Source organism: Nilaparvata lugens, chromosome 4 (assembly GCF_014356525.2).
Source record: "Nilaparvata lugens isolate BPH chromosome 4, ASM1435652v1, whole genome shotgun sequence".
Classification (NCBI taxonomy): Eukaryota; Metazoa; Arthropoda; class Insecta; order Hemiptera; family Delphacidae; genus Nilaparvata; species Nilaparvata lugens.
The window spans coordinates 74,653,017-74,678,194 of record NC_052507.1 but is presented as its reverse complement, the minus strand read 5'-3'; the positions used below and the strand labels follow the sequence as shown (position 1 = coordinate 74,678,194).

The following is a 25,178-nucleotide window of genomic DNA, read 5'->3' as shown; positions in this document are numbered from 1 at the left end:
CAAATATATATTCCTTTATTAAAAAAACTACTCTGTAGTGGCACCACTGTTTGTAATAAATATGGCAGTTTAATACAAAATGGCGTCATTAAGATTTTATAACCTATAAGTGATTAACTTGAATTATCAACATTTTTCAGATATTATATATGTGATTTATCATCATTTTTCTACTTATATTCTATTATTAATAAGTAAAGGTATGACGAAATGTCTTAGTGACACATTAAGTTTCCAATTGATATATTTATTTTGAATATACAATGTTTAATGGTCATTGATGGTATTGTTCTTTTTAGTCAATAATTTATTTTTACACTTCAATTAAATTTATATATAAAACTAAGTAATGGATAATTAAAGGCTTTTCACCATATAGTTTTCTATGTAGCTATATAATAAAGCCTTTTCATCTTATCCTAACCTTAACCCATGACTTCAATCATCAGCTTTGTACCTATTTTTTACCCAAGTATCTACCATATTTGTATTATATACAACATAAAGTGCTCATGTAGTCTTTATTTCTTAAATAAAGATACAGTCTTCAATTATTAATAATAAAATTGCATTAGATATTGAATCATAAAGAATGAATTTTCAACAGTTCTTGATGATTTGAATGTATTTTGCATGACAAAAATATTATTATTCAAAAGAATCCATGAGTCCATTAATAAATATACTGAATTGGATTATAAATACTATTGTTTTATTAAAAATGCTGTATCTAACATGATTGTGATTACCTATGTTAAATAAGAGAACAAAAGTTCGAATTTCGACCAGGGCAAAAGTTTTTGACCACAGCACAATCACATACATAAGACTACCTCATCTTTTGGAGAAGATAATAAGCCGTCGGTCCCGACTACCTGAGAAGTAGTTATCATCTCTCATTATCATCATCATACATATCACTCATTACTCACACACAAGCCTAAGAGCTTATCACCTGCAGTATTATTTTTGTTTCATCTAAGTAAAAATTTGTGATTGAATAATATAAAATTTAATATTGCATAACTTAATAATATAAAATATAGACAAATAGTTTTGTCTTGGTTGGAAAGGATTGTATGTGCGTGTTATGTTAGGTTTGGTTAGGAGGGGTTAGGTTGGATTTGATTATATTTCCCTTTGAAATTAAAGGTTTCTGCAGTAAATAGTAAGCTGATTGTTTTTAGAGAATACTTTTTACTTGCATTGAAAACAAAAAACTGATTTATCAGTTTTTAATATACCACCAATATCTACACATTTTATCTTATAATTAAAACCAAAATTGTTGTTAATTAGATTAAATGGGAAAATATTTTATTATCATTAAAAAACTGAGTTTCTATACTCGATAACAATTAAAACACGATAGAATGGATCAAGTACCCTTTATTTTATTGCAAAACTACTATAGTGAGGTCCACGTTATAATGACAGAATTTGATCAACTTTTGTTTTGCTATCCTTGTCCATCATTCGACAAAGCCAGTGGTACTATCCTTTCTAGGTCCACAACGTTGTCAGTTATGTTTTTGACAGTGTTGAAATATAATTAATTAATAAAGAGAATCAGCATCACTATTCTTCTATCTTTATCCACTGCCATTATAACGTGGACATTACTATAGTTTCAACTTTTCAAGAGCCATTTTTAAAATTTTCCAAGATTTATACTTGAAAATAGCTTTTGAAGTGTTGAATCTAATATTGTAATAAAATAAAATATACTTGATCATTTTCATCTTATTTAATAATCAGTAATCCTAAAAAGAAGAGTTAATATCAATAAAAATTAGTATGCAGGGTGCCTGTCTGTCCTATATAAGTATGCAACTTAGACATTGAGCTCGATCTGGAAACAAAAAAAGTGGTAAATTGTTCAATCAGGTGACTGATGCAAAATGTTCCCATGGAACACCATTTCAAAATCTTCGGTTCAAGTTTTTGGCTTATCAAACATAATTTTGTTTGTTATGTTATGCTTTGGTAAAGAAACAAGCTATCAGCGCATGCGCAGAGTAGCAAGAAGACTTCAATTCAATCGACCAATGAGAGCTCTTGTAATTTGAACTGTCACAATTTACCAGGCTACTGTGGGGCAGGAACTTGGTACTGGAACTGGTTTATGGTAAAGAATGTGTCAAAATTCTCCCCATGGGACACGGATCTTTTTACCGGGTGAATTGTGAATTGGACAATTTACCTCATTTCATGTTCCCAGAACAGGCCCTTTGTGTTAGCCTACCAATGAACACATTCTAATTATTTTGAAAATTGAATCTGTAAGACAAGACTGGAAAGTCCTATTTTCCAGAATCTGAATGTTATAATAACTTCTCAAAGCTTTTGTTTTTATTATCAGCCTATATACCATATTCATTTCATGAATAATCAAATATATTTTTAATAGGAAGATGACACCATGAAATTGAAAATAAGCTTGAACAATTATTGTCGACTTTGCGCCATAGGAAAAGGAGGAAATGGCCAGCTTTTGGATTGTGAAGAAGTTCTATTTGATGAAAAATCATCAAAAACCACAATCAAAGATCTGGTTAAAATGTATTTACCAGATTTAGTAAGTCAAATTATTTGAATTTTAAATAATTTTGTTATTTCATTTGTGTTTAATCAATTTGCATGCATTTATTTGTAAAATTTGTATCATTATATTTAATCTTTATATGTTTGTGTGTGTGTGTGTGTGTGTGTGTGCATATGAGTGAAATTATATATCAAGTTGATATATCAATCTTATAATATAAATCAATCATTTTGCAACCAAAGGCAAGAAAGCCTTTTACACTACTGTATTGAAGAATGAAAAAATCCAATATAAATTATATGAATTCACCTAAAAATGAGTGGGCTAACTAAATTTTTAAAAATAGAGTATAAACAATATTTATTTCGACTAGTTTCTATCTATGTAATTAACATAGTAGGTACATTCATTCAAGTTTCATACCATCTTTCTCAACATCTCTTCTCTCCATTCATGAAATCATAACAAATGAAAACGTTTGTGTTATCATTGATCCCCTCATCTTCACCTAGGTTTAAAATATTTGTAGAAAGTTGGCTTTGAAAAATAAATATATACATTTTTATTCTCACTTGCCAGAGCATGTGATGCTATCCCAAAATAACATTGTTTGTTTCTCTTGAATCCTTTTTAGTGCAAATTTTTAATCTAAAAAGTAGAGTTTTGTGAAATTGTTCTGTTAATTCAGATATGCTACCTGATTATGGTGCACTTATTGCATCATTATGATAGAGTTACTCAATTATTCAGGAAAATTATCTGCTCCAGACTTAACAAAATGTAAACATCAAGTTTTTTTATTTGATCCCCGAATTTTCTTGTGGAAATTTGGACATTGAGACAGTTTTTGCTCAATATGGAAACTAACTGGATTATTTTGACTTTTACGAATATGAATTTCTTTGTAGAAATTAATATATTTTCCCAATTTTTTTCAGCTTAGAGACAGAGAAGAAATGCTCCTTCCAAGGAAGATCTGCATTGGTTGTGTGAAAGCGATTCTCAACTGGGCAGATTTTTTCCAAAGAAGTTTGAACTCGCACAACTATTTCATGAAATTGCTAAGTAGAGACTTTGAAATACCAAAAGATAATTCTGAACTGGTTAATTTCATCAGAACAACCAAAGAAGAGTTCTCATTGACCTTGGTAAGGTCCATTTCAAGACTATCACCTCAAGGCAGAGTACTCTTGCAATGCGGTGCACCAACTATAAATACTTCATCCAAAAAAGCACCACCTTCGACAAATACTTCATCCAAAAAAGCAACAACTGTAATTGATTCTCCACCCAATAAAGCCTTAAACTTATTGTACCGTTCATGTGATAAGGCATCATTGAACAATGAAGTATCACCGGTTAAAAAAGGAGAATCAATTTTAAGAAAGCCCACTAGTGAGCTGAAAGCAGTTGATAGGTTATCTGTTGAACAAGACTCAGCTGATCCCACAAATACTTCATCCAAAAAAACAGTATTTGATGGTTCATCTGATAAGGTATCAGCAGACAATAACATATCACCATTTAAAAGAGGAAAATCAATTTTAAAAAAGCATACTAGTGAGCTGAATGCAGTTGATACATTGTCTGCTGAACAAGAGTCAGTTGATTCCACGTCACTACCTGCCAAACGTAAACCACCCAGACGAAAGCGGATCGTTCCTAAGAAAAGAAATAGGTCTATGAAGAAAAGAAAAGAAATATGTAATTGTGTGATGTGCTCAATCAATCAATCAGCAGAAACAGACAAATGTGATGGAACTCCTAAACAACAATGTGTGTTCAAAAAGGATTCAACGCCCAGCCATGATATTGGTCATCCGAAACCATTTCTTGATGCTATTCGTAGTTGGAACATCTCTCCAATCAACAGTTCAATTTGTTCGCCTTCAATTATGTTGTACCAGGAAGTTATTGGTGCCAACGATCCAATTGTAAGTTGTTTCGTTGAATATGTTTTGCAGTTCAATCAATATTGTTTCTAAGATAGCTATCCAATAACAATCAAGATTTAGACTACACTAGGTACATTAAGTTATCTTTGATTAGAGAGTTTTCATTATTGAGGAGAATTATGTCCAAGTGAATAAGAAGTATGAATGGAAATTGAAATAAATTGTAATATGTGAATATTATGATGCTCAAGCTACAATATGTACCTGAAAAGCCACAAAATACTCAAGCGTATTAATAGTGACTGGGACTAAGCATTAATGGAAAGAGTTGGAAAAATATCACGGTTCAAGTGTTTTTCATGCAATACTACCTAGTCAACCCCTAGCTTAAAGTGCCTCTTGCTTTGTTCGAATTTATAGTTTGGTATTCCAATCTATCGGAAGGTGGTGACAAATTCAATTTTATTTTCCAAAATACAAGATTACACAATTTTTGGAATTCCCCCACAAAATTATCGATCTGTGTGTATGGGGCGAAAAATGTACCCGCATCTAATTAAAAATTCTGACCCATTCTCAACTGAAACATGAACAGATTACCACCCTTCTTAACATTAGTCTTTCCCGCCCTTATGAAGAAAATCCAAATTTTCTATAATATAATAGAGAAAAGATTGGATGGGCTGACAAATCTCTCCTGAATTACCGAACTGATGTACTTCGCACAAAGATACAAAATTTTCCGAGAATAGTTAGGCAAAGAAAATCTCAATTCTATATGATATAATGAAGAAAAGATTGAATGAGCTGACTCATCTCTCCTGAACTTCTGAACTGATGAAATTTGAACAAAGATACTAAAATTTCCGGGAATAGTTGGGCCTATAGGCCGGAGTGACGTGGCGATGCCACAGTATTGAATTTTCGCCACTCCCAAGCCATTGTATAAACATTATCTATAGCTATGTTTATTGTTTTTGAAGGGACGGATTCAAGGATCCAAAGGTTCAAAGAACCCCACACGTCAACCGAAGCTTATTGTGTTCCCAAGTAGTATGTTAGTTAGGCAAACCAATACCTTTGTCCTTTACAAGAACCAGGAGTTTTCCCTATACTAACATTCCATTCATTACCTGGTTGCAATCCAGTGTGATATGCTTGGCAGTCTGCTCTTTAGACTCGTGACCTACGCGAGTTCCACTCCTGGCCTTCTTTGTAGGTCCTTCCGCTGAGGAAGAGACGGCAAAGTTGCCTCTATGGCGCCCGGCCACCCTTGACTCAGCCTCTTGACCCACATTTGTGCCTGGTTTTTCACCCATTACTGGTCTCTTGGGTTTTTTATTTTTGCCCCTCCGAAACTTCGCAGGGTCAAAAGCCTCACCTCCCCAAGAAGTTTTGCCTGAATGGCCGCATTTCTTTGAGCAGTGGTGAGTTTTGGCCTCTCCACCCACAAATTCGTGACCTACGTGAGTTCCACTCCTGGCTTTCTTTGTATGTCCTTCCGCTGAGGAAGGGGACGCCAAACTGCCTCTAGGGCGCCCGGCCACCCTCAACTCAGCCTCTTGACCCACATTTGTGCCTGGAGTTTCGCCCATCTCTGGTCTCTTGGGTTTTTATTTTTGCCTCTCCGAAACTGCCCTGATGGGGCAGATCCCATGGGTTTGAAGGCAAGGCAATCTGGAGTTGCCTTGAGGTCCATTTTAGTCGCCTCCTACGACAAGCATGGATACTGTGGGTGAATTCTGGTTTTCAACACATTCTTGAGTACGATGATCGACTCAAAGCTACCCCAACCCACAGGGGGCTGGCTATAGCTATATAAACATCTATGATCCAATGTAAACAGAAGTGACGTTTGCCACAATTTGAAAAAGTCAGCACTGCCACATCCGCGCCACACCACTCCTGTGTGGATTGGGCCTAATGCTTTAGTTTGATGACACGAGCACGAGGTCCTTTGTTCAAGTCTCAATCAGTTGAAACTTTCAGCTCAGAATTTTTAAGTGTGTGAATTTGGCCTAATGCTTTAGTTTGATGACACGAGGTCCTTTGTTCAAGTCTCAATCAGTCGAAACTTTCAGCTCAGAATTTTTAAGTTTCATCTTCTTCTTCTCTAAGTACCGTCTCCATTTCGGAGGTTGGCAATCATCATGGCAATTTTTACCTTGTTCACAGCCGCTCTAAACAGGTCATTGGTTGTGCAATTAAACGCTTCCCTCAGGTTTCTCAACCAAGACATTCTTCTACGTCCCACCGAGCGCTTACCAACTATTTTACCTTGGATTAAGTTTCATAAACATTATCAATGCCATCCTGACAAATTAATGATTTATATAATTTTTCTATGCATTTTCCAATTGACAATTTTTTTAGATATTTATGAAGAACAGTTTATAAAACTTCAATTTATGTGTAATCTTGAAACTTTTCCATTGAGCTTTGTAACAATGAGGGTTGATACATCTATTTGTGCATACTGTTTCATTTATTACTGTGTGAAAGTTTTGAGAATAGTTCTTGCACCCTTGTTACCATTTATGAATGTTGAATTCAGGAAAGTGACAATCAATTGGATGTAGATAATCTTGTCGACGGAAGCACCGACTGGGTGTACCGTTTGGAGCACAGTGAGATGGCCTTTGTTTTAGAATCATATAATTTGGACAGTAGAGGAAATTATTTCACATTACGAAATAGACTCCTCAACCACTTGAAGCGATTTGAAGGAGGTGAAAAGCAGGTCAGATCACAAGCTTCCAATCATTTTCTATTTTGCTCAATCGAAAACCGAATTTTATTCTCCAGCATGTTATACAATACTGATCTCATTTTGTACCAGCTCGATTCCCATTTTTGCCTTTGGATATTTTCCCCCTTTTGTCTTTTTTCTCATTTTACTAATTGAAACCCAAATTTTATTCTCCAGCATGTTATACAATCATGTTCTCATGTTGTATCAACTCTATTCCCATTTTTGCCTTTGGATATTTTCTCCTTTTGTCTTTTTTCTCATTTTACCAATTGAACCCCAAATTTTCTTTTCCAGCATGTTATACAATCATGTTCTCATGTTGTATCAGCTCGATTCCCATTTTTTCCTATGGATATTTTCCCCCTTTTGTCTTTTTTCTCATTTTACTAATGGAAATCCAAATTTCATATTCTCCAGCATGTTATACAATACTGATTTCAATCCTCATAGAATTTTCGTTAACTACTGATTGGAAGAATGACAAGTTATAATATTGTACAATATAAAATACACATAAGGAATAAGACTAAGCTGTCACAACCATGAAATTTATTCAAATATAGAGTTTCCGGTTTTGGTTGTTACACCATTTTTCTTTTAAACAACCTTAGATTGATAATTTTGTAACCTAACAAACGAAACCATCACCTCGATATTTTAATACCTTTGTGTTTGTGACAAATTATAGTTTGGTTTTTTTTTAATTTGGATTACTACGACAATAATACTCTCCTTCACTACTTCACAAAAAGAATGAGCTATACTAAAGTATATCAAGTAGTTATTCATTAGTAGTATAGTATACTTATAGTATAGTATACTATAGTATATATAGTATAGTATACAAGTAGTATATCAGTTATTCATTTAGTAGTTCAAAATTTGTAAAAAAGAGCGAAAGATAGGCAAGTGTTTTACATCTGTTATTTATTTATTAGTAAGGTGTCTACTAAACTTGCCAATTAAAAAATTGTATTATGTTGGAAATTTTTGTATAGTATGAAGGAGGCAAAATGTTTTTTTTACCTGTTGTCTCCATGAATAAATAAATAAAATCATGGAAATGAAAAACAGGTGAACTCTGACTATTAACATAGAAAAACGATAGCATAAGTAGATATCCCATGGTATAGGGCGTTTATGTCGCAACTTTTACTGTTATCCCAAGCCGATAGTTCACGTAGTTCTTTCCTATGCAGGTGTGTGACGCTAGTAGTCTCTCAAATTGTGCCGTTCATACACTATCACCCCAACAAAACAGTAAAAAATGACAATAATCGACAGTAATCGGCTTGAGATAACAGTAAAAGTTGCGACATAAATTCCCTATACCATGGGATATCTACTTACGCTATTGTTTCTCTATGCTATTAATCTCCAAAATTTATGTATGGAAGAAAAGTTTTGGATTGAGAAACAAGTATCAAGTGATTCAATCGATAGAAACTTGAAAAGAAAAATGATTAATTACGAACATAAATCAAAATCAGTTTGTTCCTGATTCTAGATTCCCATCCCTGATGCTCAGAAATCCAACGTACAATGTGATGATGATGATGATGATGATGATGATGATGATGATGACGATTTAGAGCATGTAATGGAAGTACTCCCAGATGCTGATTCTGATCCAATAGCGCAAGATCATCCTTATGTAAGTGCATATTGATGCTAATGAAGTTGCATTAGTAAGCTCCGAATAGTTGAAAACAAAAATTCAAATTAATTGTTTCATTGAAATGAAATAAAAACATCAATTACACTTTTCATATTCTATTAATTCACAATAATTATTTGTATTGTATTGATATTAATTATTGAATTGTATGAAATAAATAAACATGTTTCGACTCATTAGAGCCATTGTTAATTGCAAATCATTCTCTAATTATTATTTTATATTGTTTCAAAATTAGTCATTCCACAACATATTTTAAAACAGAATTTCTTCAATAAGTATACCTTCTACCTGATATGAATTTCCAAAGAACTTATTGCAATTACTTTTTTAAATATTTATATTATACGATATATATTCAATATCAATCTATCATTTGAAAAAAGAACACTTGAGAATGACATAAATGTCGAAACTAGCCGAGTATAATTTAAAATAAATATTTCAAGGGTGCTATTTATTTTCTATAATTGATTAATTAATCTTGCTCTAATAATTTATTGTGATTACTTTTTGAAATATTTGTATTATCCAATATTAAGTACAGTTTTTTCAATTTCAGTACAAATAAACGAGATGAAAAATAGTGAATGATTTTTGAAACACCTAGGAGAAACTTATCTTATATGCCTGTTCCCCAATAGTGTGCATAAGCATGTTAATCAGTACATTACTATTTACGTCTTGAACCTTGTATTTGTAGAATTCACCTGCGGCAGTACATTTCCTTTGCAGAATTGTTCGTTTTCATGATTATAGTAATCTTCCAACATCATTGATAAATGATCTGTATATTATTATTTATTACATTCCACAATCACAATATCAAATTAATGATTTGATATGAGATTTGATTTAATTAATGTTGAGAGACTTAGAAGGATAAATCCAAAACTGTTTCTCTTCCTAATTTTGATAAAAATATTCCTAATGCGGGTTATGAAAACACTTTTAAAAAGATCATAATTTATTATAATCAGAATTTACAAAGAAGTTCTAACTTCATTGTTGAATATCGAAGGAATTGCCGGCCAGGTTAGCCGAGACAACTTGAACTCTTCAATCTGATAGCGCTACCTAGTCGTGGGCTCAAATCCCGCCGGTAGGCATGGACGTTTGGATATCTCATGTAGGCATCATTCACAATAAAACAAATCTCTTCAGTAATGTATGTGAATTTGGTGGAATGTTTTGGCTATATCTATTAATATTAATGATAGCCCTTATCGATATTATTATCCATTCTATGTGTTTGTTGCAGTCCAAGGAAGCACCTCCTGGCTATTTTAGACTGGAGGACCAATTGTTCGAGCCAAGAGGTAGTGGTCCAATAAATATGGAGTTTTTCATCGGAATGTCGAATTTTTGGACCGAAGACTCAATTCGTAAGATGAGGACATCTGAAATATTAAACATTCTAGAGATTTGCAACATAGAAAGTACTCCTAGATTCGTCTCCTTGAATGAGTTGAAAAATCGGCTCGTAAGATATCTGAACTACATCAGGGTGAGTCACATACAATTATGAATGAATGAATGAAAAAGTTTTTATTCTCAAAAAGAAACATGTTACAAACATTTCAAATGTTAACTTTACAATAATTTGAAAGATTAGTTCTCCTGATCTAGAACGAGTCTGTGGGTGAGGAGGTATATAATAGAGTGATTAACTTTGGAATCAATTTACTAAATTCCAAATAACAGTTAGATGTACAGAGATCGGCAAATTAATCTGACGATTTTGTAGTAATTGTTATGTTTGAACCACTGTCATTGAACAGGCGGGAATGTTGTACATTGACAGGTCTATTCTTGCCATTTCAGTAGCCAGTATGTCGTGGTCAAGTGAACATCAAGCGATTGTGATTGAGGCTTATTTCAAAGATAATGACTCAGTTATTTTAACACAGCGTTTATGTCGCAGACATTTCAATAATTTAAATCGACACGCGCCTGTTCCCAGTACGATCTTGTGGGTAAAGAATTCCAGGAACACGTTGTCCGCTTTAAAAACGAAACCAACAGGACGAAAACGAACCGTGAGAACGCCTCAAAAACGCATGAGTAGCTGTTACACGGTCTCCACGACGTTCAGCAGCGAAACATGCTGTTGCGCTAGCCATTTCTGATCGAAGTGTACGACGAATTCTTCATTCCGACCTAATCTGTATAAGATAATGTTAGTGTAACGACTTGATGCAAATTATTGGGCATATTGCAAAGCCGCTTGCGAGATCATTCTCAAAAATTTCCACCAGGATGCCGTTATTCTTTCAAGTGACGAGGAACATTTTCATGTTTCGGGATTTGTGCCAATAACAGAACTAAAGGAAGTCATTCAACGAGAAATTGAAGCAATTCCACACGTGATGATTGAGTGAGCAATGACAAATTTTAGAATTGGGTTATGTGAGTGCGTGAAAAGTAACGGAAATCATTTGGATGACATAATCTACAAATAAAAAACTTTGTGAGTAATCTATGTAATTCACTATAAATTGCAAAACTTGATCTTCAATTTGATATATTATGATACGAAAGACACTTTAGTTATTATCCCTCAAAAATCGTCAGGTTTTTATGCCGGGCCCTGTATAAGCATAGTACGTACTATAATAAATCGAAAGTTATTTATTTATTTAGCTTACGGCACTACGACACAAATCGTTAGAGTTGTGTTGTGTATGGTCAGGAGAACAATAGTTTGTCTGACCGCCAGTAGGTGTTACCTCATTTAGCGTTATCCAGGGTGCTCCAAGAAGAGGCGAACTAACATCACACCAAGTTAAGAAAAGATATATTTCTTCATCCACTGAAAAATAGACGACATCAAGTTGATGATTGTTGTGCATTTTCTTCAATTTTGCTCTCCTATCTGGACTGTAAGAGAATATTTTGTTTTCTAAATGAAAATATTATGGAAATCGACTGTCAAATCTATTTTAATTGTAATATTACATTTTTTCTCGATTGGAATCGAATCTTCAATTCGAGATCTATAAAACTTGATAGTAAATATCAGAGTAATCGATATGCGGACAACTTTTTGACTGAGAATTTATCGTAAATAATTGTGTTGCATATTCCATGGTATCACCGAAACAGAGTAAACAGAGTTAACAGAATTAACAGATCATATAGAGGATATATAAATTTAAAATAACAGTTTCGAAATAAAGTTTTATTGAGAACAAATGTAAAATGTAAATTCTAAACTTGTAATTTATAATTTTTTGGTGATGTGTTCATGAAGTCATCACTGATTTTGAGGTGTGGTTTGCTCGGACTTGTAGCTTTTTCTCTAAAAAAATGGTGGCTGGCTATGAAGGTGTTTTGTGTTCTCTGAATATTTTTCTGTTTAATTGGAATTTATAATGTTTTAAATTGAGTTTTGAACAGTTTTATGGTGTTCTAATTTTGTATAAATTGATTTGTGTGTCTACAAGCCTATAGCCATTGTTTTTCAACTATATAAGTGGATAAGTATTTAGCTCGTAATGATTTTAGATGCTTAAGTGTGTAAGGTATTGTTTTGTATATTACCAAAATCCTTCTGAAGATTATAAGTTGGTTTGCTCTGAAAACTGGATTTCTCATTCATAAGCAATAGATCCATTCATAGTTTATCAAGAATCTACTATTTTGGAGCCGATAACTTTCCTTAGGTTAATAGTAATAGTGTTATTTGCTAGTAATAATTTTATTATTTGTTTACATTTTATGGTACTGATAATTATCTATATCATTATAATTTACAAAATTAGTATTCATAATATTGTTTGTATCTACAGGCACAACCCACACCTGTGGCTAGAGGTTCAACTGATTATGCAGACCGAACCCTGTTGGATGGATCCTTTGCTCCGTCTCTTGAAAATTCCAATCGCGAGGGCTATCCTAGTGACCAGTCTGATGAAAGTCCATTCAGGGGCTTTGAATCGACTTCTGCCACCATCGATGTAGCAGGTAACACCAGTGAGCAATCCTCGGAGAGTCCGTTCAAGGGCTTTGAATACATCTATGCTAGACTGGACTCATCAGCGGACTCCAGTGTCCAATCTGACAGCCCGTTCAAGGGCTTTCAATCTAGATTAGACACATCAGTGAATACCGGTGACGATAATCCATGCAGAGACATTGCCAATCTAGTGAGAAACGAGGCGAGTGGTTCTTGCATCGAAGCTGATCCACCAGTGACTATCAAAACAGAGGTGACATCGGATAATGAGGAAAGTGGGTATCACAATATGGAACTGAATATCAAGGAAGAATGTATCTCTGATACGCCTTACTCACCTCTACAAGGTGAATCCGCCCTGTGGATGAGCGATGACATTCCACACTATCCAGTCAATCAGTATCCCCCAAACATGAATCAGAGCATACATTATGAGTTGACTGATTATTTCAGAACTCACCATATAACTGCCGACATAAACAGGTTCAAATGCTGGGTAGCTTTGGAGAAACTGCATCCAGCAATTATCTCTTTCTATTGCTCTCCTAACTTTGATTACTCTTCTTCCTCTTCATCTTCCTCTTCCTCTTGTTGTTCTTCTTCATGCCACTCTTCTTGTTCTTCTTCGTGTGACTCTTCTTCTAGCTCGACTTTATCTTGTCCATCTATATGCCTTTCTCCTGTGCCTACCCCTAGCTCTCCTTATAACACAACACCTCCAGAGCTACATAAGATTAGCATTAAACGATTTGAAGATCTCTGTTGAAGGGCTTGTACTTCTTGTACAAGTATCGTAAGAAATTAAATAAAAATCATGTATTCGTTTTATTAATTCACAGTATGTCTCGACTCATTAGAGCCAGTTTCAAACAAAACATTTATTTTGTAATATTACAAATTTTTACTGGACAAAATTGGTAGTACGGCAATTTGCTATTTTCAAACAAAAATTACTTTTATGAGACGAAACGTTTCATTTAGTTAGTTATTGGATGAAGCAAACAAATGCAATTTTCAGAAAAGAAAAAATAGGTTATTGCCCGAAACTCCTTCCATTTCTTAATTTTGTCTCAAATCCTCCAAATATGATGTAGCTTGTGTCCATATTAATTCCTACACCCGACCATTAAATTAATTAATTTACATTACAAATAAGAATTAATCAAATATATAAAACCATTTTCCAGTGTAAAAATTATGTGGGATATTTATGTCAGAATTAATTAATAAAATACTTATATAAAACCACTTCAAAGTTCAAATATTATGTAAGTTATTTACGTCAAAATTAATTTTCACACCAGATCATCAATCTTTAAATTACAAATAAGAAATAATACAATATAAATATATATAGAACCATTTTTAAGTGCAAATCATTTTTCTCATGAGTCTGAACATTTTGTGAATCAAAAAGGGTACTTGATGATTTTTATTTCATTTCAATAATGCTAGTAGCTCTATAAAGGAAACATGACGTACCTTAAGAAAAGTTAACGCTCATATAATTATGATAAGATTATTAATCATTGACATTATCAATAGAAAATGTGTTGCCAGTCTATTTTAAAACGTAATGGTGTTGAGCTTTAATGATGGCATAGGCCTAATTTTGAATAACGTTTATACAGTACGTTTTCATTGAGGATGTGTTATCAGTCTATTTCAAATCTTAACGGTGATAGGTTCTAATGATAACAAAGTTTGAATGTGTTTATACAGTACAATTTTGGTATTAGAACAAAAAATGCCAGATTTATAATGATGTAATCTCAAATTGAGGAGTTTGTTGGAAGAAGGGCCCATGTGCTAAAACCACGTTTTGAGGAAAATGCTGTCAAAGATGAGCCTATTCACGCTCAAACGCTTGACACTGTCTTCTTAAAATCGTTGTCGCATCGTTCAGAAAAAACATAGAGGTATGAAAACTTGTAGACATATAGAGAAAATAGCGGCGAATCCTCAAGCACTTTGACGGAAAAAGGGCCTGAAGTTCTTAGTGCCCTTTATCCATCTAACTCCTCAATTGCACTTTTCAATTTAAATTGAATTGTGTAAAAAACAAACTAGTCAAGTGTACATAAAATAAAGAAGCACATGTATTGATGTAAGTAGCCTAGTTATAGCACTGAAAAACATGCAATATTATTATTGCATAGAAACTGCAAGTTGTCAAGTAATTTTCTCCCTGTTATAGGTGTTATATTTTTTTTATATCATACTTTTTTTAGTAAATAAAAGAAAGTAAGAAAGTATAATTTTTTCAATGTCAACTTTCTTTGAATTTTCTTATATATCAATTCAATTTCATTCTCACAATAATTTACAAATAATACACTACAGTTACAGTACATTTATATATTATACCCTTACGTTGTGAGGGAGGGACTCACATGTATGCTTAATAAGCCTGTGTTTGTGAGGGCCTGGCGTAATTCGTTGATAATCAGCCACTTGTGGAACAGAAAACATTTTTTCCTAATATGTGTAGTAGATGGAGTAATTTTTCAACAATTTCAATCTAAAATTCTAAATGAAGTGTACAATTAACGGGTGTTTTACGACGTAACCCTTAGTTGAAGACAAATTTTATTGTACCACATACATGACATTTTTATGACAGCAGTAGTTGATGACACCCTAGCTTGTGATGCTAACTTTATTAGCGAGTCTTTTTAGGTGACTGCAACAAAGTTAACGATTGTCTGAAATGAAACATGAAAGTTTAAGGACCAGCAATTCATGTTTGTTTTCGTATTACAACTTCATGTATCTTCTTGAAGTTTGGGTTGCGTCGTTTGTAAAATACCCATTAATTGGAAATGGAAGTCGAATTTTTCATTTCTGTAGCAACCATTCATTCAGTGGAATTGAGGTTGAAATTCAAATTAATTGATTTTTTTACAAAAATATTTTTAGTAGAAGAAAGCTTTTGACTAATTTGTCAATACGATGCATCACATCGATGTAAATAATTTGAGAGAATAATGAGTGACTGATAATGTAATTTATCTTAGTATTTAATACAATTTAAATTACTTTGTTTCATTTTCATGTTAAATCTTTAACAGAAGATAGACTAATTTATTGAATACGGTTAATTCATAATTTTATAAGAAAATGGATTGTTAAATTAAGTTCATACTTAAGCTACTATTACAATGAAACAATTACTTTGTTTCATTTTCATGTTGAATCTTTAACATATATTATAGACTAATTGAATACGGTTATTATTCATTCATGATGTTATGAGAAAATGGATTGTTATATTCAGTTCATACTCAATCTTTAACATGTCTTTAAACATTTGTTGATTTTTTCAATCCAGTTTGTTGAGTTAATAATTATGATATATAATAATTTGTTGAGTTAATATGATTTATAATTAATAAATGTAATTAATATTATTTTACTATTATTGTAGTGTAGTCAACCAGACTACGAATTAAACAAAGTTTATTTAATAATTGACTGGCTATAGTCAGAATCCTGCTATAGTACGAGATGATCAGCTGAATACAATCTGGGTTGCTTCACATCTGTTCAAATACCTACTTTTGTCAAGAAAATCCTTTTACTTAACAATGGTATTATTTGTTGAAATCAACTGTGCACAGAAATGTGAATCAACCTTTAGTTAGTTCTTTTACCTTGATAATCCAACCTACAACAAGAGAATAATTGTTCAATCTTCTCCATTGTTTGATAGAATACACTATACAAATTAATTGAACCAGGCATTTAAATAAAATAGGTTAAGCTTGAACTTTGAGCCGGCCAAATATCGGCGTTACCAGATTGTTTTAATGAAGACTTTCTCATGCAAGCTTATGTGACTGATCAATGTGACAACGCTGTATCGGCTGTGTTGTCACATTGAATAATATTCAGTCACATGCACATGGGCTCTAGCATGAGAAAGTCGTCATTTCACAAAATCTGGCAACGCCGATAGTTTGGTGGGCTAAAAACTCAAGTCTTACCTTATTTAATTCAGGCTACAATTTGTAGCTATTGATTCTGTAGATTTTCTCTTTTCTACTTATATTATTTATTTCTTCAATCACGTAGAATTATCTTATATGAGAATTAATACACATTATAACTTGAATAAATAGCATTTCAATATGTAAGACATATTTAATAGTTCTCTGTTTATGGTTTTGAATACCTATTTTCAAGCTGAACTATTTTGCTTTCAACCTGGTAAGGCAATAAAACTTTAATTTGAAAATTATCTCAAGTTGTATTTGAAATTATGGAAGATGTGTTCATAAATTGTAAAAGCATATAAATATTGTTATATACCCTATTATTTTCATTTATTTATACAATTATGTACAAGTACCATACATATCTGTTCTCTACTTGATTTAAATGTAATTTAGAATCGAAATACTTTTTTTGCGAAAATTGCAACATGTTTCGTGCTGGTATTGCACATTGTCCAATATGTAAATGTTTGTACCGTTATAGTAAAATAATGAAATCTTTCTTTTTCATATTTCTGAGTTCATTCATTAATGTACTCAGTTAACTCCCATTACATTATATAATAAATCAAGGATAAAAATCGAGAAATGTCTTCTGGCTGAGAATTACAACTTCGATAAAATAATTGAATAATTATTGTCATATAGAAGTTGTAACAATTATAGTTTGGGTTGAGAGGTATCAGAATAATCATTTTCAGTAACAAAAGTTTATTCAAATATGGATATAAATAGAAATATTTCTTCTCAATAAATGCTTGTAAAACTTCAAAAAGACAATAAATTTAAAATTAATTCTACAACCTTTATTTAAAGCATAACACTATTTTAGACTATATAATATTTAAAGCTTACAGCAGTATGGATTAAGGGATTGAACGATTAAGAGATTAGAAGACTAGAAGTGTTGAAGACAGAAGGTCGGAACTAAAATAATAAATATTGAAGACTTGAGAATGTCAAAAAAAAAACGATTTCTTTAAAAATATTGTCTAAAGTAATAATTCCATGTATCACATATTTATGAATTATGCAGATTATGATAGACTACTAGTGGGTTTTAAAATACACTCAGCCCATTAATCTCATTTTTTTATTGATGGTTTGCCAATGTTTTTCTTAGAACTTATTGATCTACCTTCTCATTCAACAACATCCGCATATTTACTATTTCTACATCTTGGAATTATATAAGCTTAAACACAAAAAGGTCAAGTAGCCTCTATTTAAGCAGTCAATAGGAAAGTCGATTAATTTCAATCTAAGTATTGGTACACTAATACTTACATTGGTACAGCTTATATGTAGCACTATTAAAAATAATACCAATTCTATAGCCCGGTTGCACAAAAGCCGGTTAAATTTTAACCGTGGTTAATTTCACAAGAACCAAATCAGAGAAGGCCTTTTTGATAAGACGGCTTCTCCGATTGGTTCTCGTGGAATTAATCACGGTTAAATTTTAACCTTTTTTTTTGTAACCGGCACTATGTTTTAGAAATGAAGAGAAATTATAGTTGCATGGTTTAAAAACAATACATTTATCTCATAAATCTCAGTAGCTACCCTACTCAGTACTTTAGTAATTAGTCCTACTGATGAGTAATATAGAAAAAAGTCATAATCACACTTTGAATAATGATTCTATTTGTGGTTTGGAAACATTTAGGGCCGGTTTCCGAGCTCGGGATTTAGCTAAGCTTTAGACTTTGAACAGCTGAGTCAGAAATTTGGCTTTCCGAAACGGGGCGTAGTCGCAGTCCACGTTTAAATTAAATTACGACTAGAAAATCGAATACAGATTAGGATAAAGAGAAAATAGTGCAAAGTTTCAGCTATTTATTATTATTTATATATTTTTTATTATTATTTTTTTTTATTGTTTCATTTTGTCAAGGAAAAGCGTTTCCAATTATAGAAATGAGAAAATAAAGATTATTTTGCTGCAACTATTTACTGCGACTACGCCCCGTTTTGGAAAGCCAATTTTCCGACTCCAGCTGTTTAAAGTCTAGAACTTGGATAAATCCCGAGCTCGGAAACCGGCCCTTAGAAATTTAATACGTAAGTCACTAACAGAGAAAATGATTTTCCTATTATTGTCATGAGGATTTTCTCTGTAATTATTACAGAAATCCCGGCAGTAATATCAAGATTCTTGCTGTTGATACAGTCTGCATTATCCATTTCCAAAAAATATAGATGACAGATAGTTCATTCATCAATCACTTGATGTTTATGGATGTGTTTATACAACTTACTGTATGTAATTTAACGAACCTACAGGTTCGTTAAATCATTATACTCATACAGGTTCCTGTATAAGTCATTCTACATAGATTTACAAGAAAGAGGTGAATGAGCTGAAGTCATGTCATATTCGCAGGTCTTCATTCTCATGTCTTCAATAGGTTCCTAGTTGTTATTATATTTGTAAGGATTGTCTTGGCAAATAGCCTTTCTTCATCTAATCTGATTAAGTAAACTGGAGCCGAATTTGAGCAGGAAATCGCAGTGGGAAATGATCATTTTCACAGCGATGTTAATACTGTCATGTTTCATTTTTTACATGTTCCTTATGAAATATTTCCAAAGCTTCCCACTGTTTGGATCTAAGAAGTATGTGCGGCCGCTTGTGACGCATGAACTCGACTGCTTTCTCTGGAGTCCATTTATTTTTCTGAAATCAGAAAAGCGATTATTTATTTAATCATTCAGAATCACATAACTCACAGAAAAGTACCACAAGCTTACGCCCAAAACGGTTCCAATTCTAATTTTTACAAAAGTCCAAATGTAACTAGGTTATGTGTCACTTCAATATTGTTCACTTACACACTCAATTTACAATCCAAAACACACAAACATCAATTTTGAATTGAAAATACTTCTAAATTAAATCAATTACAAATATTCAGAAAACTCCAAAATTTAGTAAATTATTTAAATTAGAGCATAACTGAAACTCCATTCCCTTCCCGTTGGTGGGTGGGAAAAAACCCTCGGAGTTGTGACGACCCTTTCGAGGACCTTAGCTAATCAAAGCTATCAGTTCTTAATGACTCGTATCAGCAAACCTCACCTGCGCATAGGATTTTCCTTGCAGGTGATTGGTTTTTTATAAGCTGAACATTTCTTTTCCTGTATTTGAATAAATAATAAATAATTTTGAATTGAATACAGCTTCATTTTATTCTATCAGCATTCACATCCTTTGTTACAAATTTTATCCTATGTATACAAATTATTGTGTGCTTTTTTCAATTGTTGTGAAGTGAAGAAGAATCAATAAAATAGTATTATTATTATTATTGTTTACAATATACACTGCCAGAGCAGGTGCCTCTTCAATGTCATTCTCAATGGCGATATTATAATATGAATCACATTAGTTCTAATGGGGCTGTTTACACTCATCCCGACCGAGTGAGTATGAATAGTAGCATTGGAACTTATGGAAATAATAATTTCACTGATACTGATAAGTGGGAATCAGTGTTCGCAGTGCTTATGAGTTTCATACTTTCGAATAGAGATTGTAGCACCACATCAAATTATTATAATTTACTTGATACATATAAATTTACCAAACACATTAATAATATTCATTTACAAAGCGAAGGTTCTAAAAATGTTAAAATTAGGCATTAATAAATATAAAATAATTTCAATATACATGTAAAATCAGAAGGAATTAATTATTTTACCATCATTAAGTAACATCCCACTAAAGTGGCACTCCTTGTTCTACCAGCTTTGCAGTGGACATACACGCTGCTTCCTCTATTATTATTTTCATTTTCATTTGTAGACGAAAATTTGCTGATAAAATCCACACCTCGTTGAAGTTTTTCTTGGCAGGGCGTTTCAAATATGTCTGTTGTACTCAACTGTAGAAATTCAACGCCGTGTTTGTTCCATTCCTGAAAAATGAATAAATCAGAATGAATTAGCTTTAAAACACTGAAGTTTCTTGAATGAATTTCTTGAACAAACTATTACTCAATATTTATGGTTTATATTACATGATATGATTTAGAATGTAATTTAAAACATAATTCAGAACCATTTCTTAATGATGAGTTAAAATGCGTCAAGAATCTCAAAATAGAAGCATTATCTGCAAGATAATAGGAGGAAACAGCTCGTGGTAGCAAAGTTCACAAGTTTGAATGGTAAAAGGCCGAACTATAACAAAGCAATTAGCATAGTATTACAATATTTATGAAAGCTGTTTACAACGCCTCACAATTTGTTCTGTGTGCACCAATTGAGATGGCCTTAACACACAAAACAAAGTTTTTAAAACTAGTAGACTTCTAAGAGCTTTATTTCATTACCTATTTCCAGAGTTAACAACACAAATCTATTTTCTAACTTCTGGTTAGAAAACCTTCTTCTGGAGAAAATGTAATTAACACTTTCATTTTTCTACAATCACTGGATGTTTTTGAAATTATTCAGTACCGTACCCTTGTGGACGAGTATTCCAATATTAGGCCTGCGCAATATGGAAAAGACCAAATTATAAATTTATTACAAAGATAATATAGATAAGTTGAAATAAGAATGCCTAATACAGGATCACAATGAAAAATAGTATAATTATTCTGAATAGAGAAAACTTGGTTCGAATTTGAGAAAAGAACTTTGCTATGTGGAGCGCTTTTATGATATGAAAGTATAGGCCTACACAATAGAGATAATTTTCAATGTTCAGAGTTGAAAGATGAAAAATTGCACAGTCTTCAAGTTTTAAATGTTTCGTCAAATTCAGAATGTCAAAATTCACAGACGTTTGTTTGGCTGAATTATCTTCAATAATCACATCTAAAATTTGGAATGGATAAAATAACTGGTGTACTTGAACTAACTCCATCACAGACATCGACAATTGAAAAATATTCTGATTAACATGAATTACAAATAAATGAAACAAGATAGATATGACTTTTGAAAACTTACTTCAGCATTATTTGAGAACATTGTCAATTCATAGTCCTCGTTCATTGAAACGACTCCTTTGACCCCTTCCTCTTTTATAAGCTGGAACAAAACAAAATATTCTATTAGTAAACTATAAAAAATTAAATTTTCTTAATCAATCACTAAATTAACTTCTATAAGGCTTCTATAGTTCGTGGATACCTTATTTCGTTGCGGGGAGTGGCATCTTTATGATTACCGGACCTGTCACTTTGTGACCACACGTGTATACATATAATATGTATACTAGATATGTATACTATATAATATGTATAATAGATATTATTTATTTATTTAGCGTATGGCAGTTTTGTCAAAATCAAGAAAATTTCACATTATAGGTGCACGTCAAGGATTGAAATGTACTGTATTGCCTGGGGACTAGCTACAGTAAAGTCGTTAGCCTCACCCAGGTAGGCACATCTCTCACATTCAAATATGATGTGGTGCACTGTCTGCTCCATCGCCCCACAGTCACATAGTGGAGAGTCTGCAAGTCCCCATTTGAAAAATGATACATTACATCTCCCATGTTTAGACCAAATTCTGTTAAGTGCCACTCAGATGTGCCGGGGACGTTCAAAATCTGGAGGCCCAATGCCTGAGAAATAGCTCTCCGGCATTCCTGGGGGCGCTTCCTCTCTCTCTCCATCTTCTGGTCAGAGAGAACCTCTCGTCTCTCAATTGCTCTGCCATCCTGATTGCTGGCTTTCTGGACTTTAGCTCCCTTCAATTCAAGTCTGGAATGTCCTGATTAATGGGAAGTAGTTAATTGGAGCTTATTCTTCCATAGAGCCGAAGGAGAGCTTGTGCTCTGCGAAGAGGAGGTGGGGGTATGTCAATGAGCACTGTATACATGCATAGCTAAATCACATAATACTTGAAGTCCTGAGTAAAAAAATAACCATAGCCCTCAGCATGGCCTCTACCAAGCAGCATACTGAACACGCGGTAGATTTATTCATTTCCGGCTGAAGCCAAACTCTCCCCACAGAATAGACACAAAGTTAAATACAGGTCATAGCTTTGAAGATCTTAGAAGAAACAGGGATGATTTAGTAGTCTCCATCCATGACATGCACTGCTGGATAGATTGCATCAGAATAAAAACGCATTTACTAATAAACTCATGATCAAGATGAGAGGTCAGTCATAGAGCTCAGAAAACACTGTATTGCCTCTTTACCCTTGGAGTACAGTGCTAGATTCTCAAGCCTCTCATGAAAAATCAAAGATCTTTTCCTCCTGCTCACGGAAATACATCGGCATCCTAATGTGGATCTTAAATGAAAGGACAGGGAAGCTACTTTGTGATAGCATATAATAAACAACCTATAATTGAGGAGCCGGCGTTCAAAAAAGATCTTGTCACCAAAAGCTAATTTATCACAAATGACAAAACACTGTTGTAACAATATTAACCAGTGTAGAAAATTGATTTTTTTACATGATTAATCAGGCATCAGAGACATTATTGATCAACAATTTTTTCTTAGAATATTAATAGTTTTTGGATGATAAAGCCTTAAATGTTGGACTAAACCTTCTTTGATTGACACATGTGGACAAAACTTCTTTTGAACGACCTTCTTTAAACTTTCAGAATGTGACTGGATTGTCTCCAGAATGTGGGTTTTCTTTTAAAATCAGTTATTTGAAAACAGCCAGGATGAATTATTATTCATTCCATGGCCCAAATTCACTAAAAACAAATACTTGGGGTTTTCATCTACTTTTTCCAACACTTAATTTTAAAATCATATGATTTTAAATGGGATGATGCCGCCTTTGTGCGGCATTGTCATTCATCCCCTCATTATCATCTGGGCTTAAAATACTCGTAGAGAGTTGCCTTTGAAAGAAATTAATGTCTTCTTTGCTGAAAGGTATGTTGCCCTCTTCTAAACAGAACAGTTGACTATATACTGTCATAATCTCCAGTTCATTAATAATTGGTGCACAGTGTTCCAGCCGAGGAACCTTCTTTTGTAGGACCAGGATCTGTCTTCAGCCGCCTGAATGACCCCAAAACACAATACTATAATTATATGGCTGTGGAGGATACCATGGTATGCTGTAACCAGGTACTTGAGGAGTCCATGACTTCTCAGCTTGCGTATCATATATGTAAATGTAACTCTTGACAGTCTATTGCAGATCATGTCAACATGCTGCTCCCATGTCACTGTGACATCCATAATAAATTCAAGCAGCTTCACACTGCGATCCCCAAAATTTAGTGGTTGGAGTGCAGGTTGGATTTTGTGGTTTCCTCTCATTCAATGCATGTCTGTTCACCCGGAACCTTTTGCTTGCAACCTCCAACAGTTGGGTAGACTTATGAACTGCTGCACTAACGTCACATTTCTCATAGCCTGAGATCTGCCAAATGGAGGGCAATTCGATGCAGCCTGCAGTCTTTGATGAGGCTAAGGGAGAGGCTCCAAGATTGGGCCCTGAGGCACGGCAGAGCACACATCTTGTTTGAATAAATACTGAATTTTATTAATTTACTAAATAGAAAATAGATCTACCATGCTACTGATAACAATCTTTATCAGCTCTGAGGAGATCCATAACATATCTAGATTTGATACGTTCTTATGCAACACATAGGTCAACTCAACTAATAAATACTTGTGATTATTGTATTGTAGATTATTCTCTAGACTATATTGAGTAAAATCAAGTTTCACTATTACATTCTCACCTGCAGAGGTCAACTCAACTAATAAATACTTGTGATTATTGTATTGTAGATTATTCTCTAGACTATATTGAGTAAAATAAAGTTTCACTATCACATTCTCACCTGCAGAGTCATTCCACGAAAAGGAAGCGCTCCAAGTATAACGGTTTCATCAATTCTGTCATACCACTGCCTATTAGTAACTTTTTCCATTACTACATTGTACAGTAAAGTAGGATAGAAAGAAACCCTAGCAAGCATGATTTCAACAGAATAATGTCACGTCTATAAGAGAGCAGTTAAAATCTTTTCAAAGCTTGATGAATGTTACCTAGGAATTAATTGTATTTGTTACAATGCATGTTTCAATGTTTTAGAATAATTTATATTAAAGAACAAGATGGTTTTTGGTTTCAATTTGTTTTAAGGTTATTGTCACTCAATATACACAGTCGTTGTTTCTTTGAAGTAAAAACTTAAATTAATAATATGCTTGTTCAGCTTATCAGGTATTCAATTACAGGTCAAGTAATCAATATAATTATTAAGTATCCGAAAAAAACAAGGAATTAGGGCAAAAACACCACAGTCTCACGAAAGCAACAAAAAGACAAGTCACAAGAACAAGCTGACCAGCAGACAAAATTTGCAGACAGAAAGTTGCAGAAAGTCGACGTGAG

At 33.2% G+C, this 25,178-nt stretch overlaps 2 protein-coding genes across 4 annotated transcripts; one reads left to right on the top strand and one right to left on the bottom strand.

Annotated features, from left to right (window-relative positions):
- The first annotated feature begins 43 nt into the window (after nt 1-43).
- On the top strand, nt 44-17,794 carry LOC111054789. Of its 3 annotated transcripts, none has more exons than XM_039426432.1 (7): nt 44-200; nt 2,411-2,578; nt 3,484-4,479; nt 6,995-7,180; nt 8,700-8,846; nt 10,132-10,377; nt 12,662-17,794. In XM_039426432.1, the coding sequence occupies exons 2-7, from the start codon at nt 2,423-2,425 to the stop codon at nt 13,592-13,594; spliced, it is 2,664 nt and encodes an 887-aa protein (XP_039282366.1). In that variant the 5' UTR covers nt 44-200; nt 2,411-2,422; the 3' UTR covers nt 13,595-17,794. The 3 variants fall into 3 exon arrangements, with proteins under 3 accessions (XP_039282366.1, XP_022197582.2, XP_039282367.1); XM_039426433.1 differs by having other exon boundaries at nt 74-200; nt 2,415-2,578; XM_022341890.2 differs by lacking the exon at nt 6,995-7,180.
- A 1,262-nt stretch (nt 17,795-19,056) lies between these two features.
- Nucleotides 19,057-25,157, bottom strand: LOC111054783 (phosphatidylglycerophosphatase and protein-tyrosine phosphatase 1). Its single transcript, XM_022341883.2, has 4 exons — nt 24,622-25,157; nt 21,789-21,869; nt 20,531-20,746; nt 19,057-19,503 (listed from the first exon to the last, which is right to left on the bottom strand). Exons 1-4 carry the CDS (start codon nt 24,757-24,759, stop codon nt 19,375-19,377), a joined length of 564 nt encoding a protein of 187 aa, XP_022197575.1. The 5' UTR covers nt 24,760-25,157; the 3' UTR covers nt 19,057-19,374.
- Nucleotides 25,158-25,178: the final 21 nt, after the last annotated feature.

Bases quoted from the DNA above. Each gene is read 5' to 3' on its own strand.
- LOC111054783 (XM_022341883.2), bottom strand. From the start codon at position 24,759: ATGCTTGCTAGGGTTTCTTTCTATCCTACTTTACTGTACAATGTAGTA. The intron at 20,747-21,788 runs GTAAGTTTTCAA...TTCATTTTTCAG, and splicing joins TGTTCTCAAATAATGCTGAA to GAATGGAACAAACACGGCGT. The intron at 19,504-20,530 runs GTAAAATAATTA...TTCTGATTTCAG, and splicing joins TGGGATGTTACTTAATGATG to AAAAATAAATGGACTCCAGA.
- LOC111054789 (XM_039426432.1), top strand. From the start codon at position 2,423: ATGAAATTGAAAATAAGCTTGAACAATTATTGTCGACTTTGCGCCATA. The intron at 2,579-3,483 runs GTAAGTCAAATT...AATTTTTTTCAG, and splicing joins AAATGTATTTACCAGATTTA to CTTAGAGACAGAGAAGAAAT. The intron at 4,480-6,994 runs GTAAGTTGTTTC...TGTTGAATTCAG, and splicing joins TTGGTGCCAACGATCCAATT to GAAAGTGACAATCAATTGGA.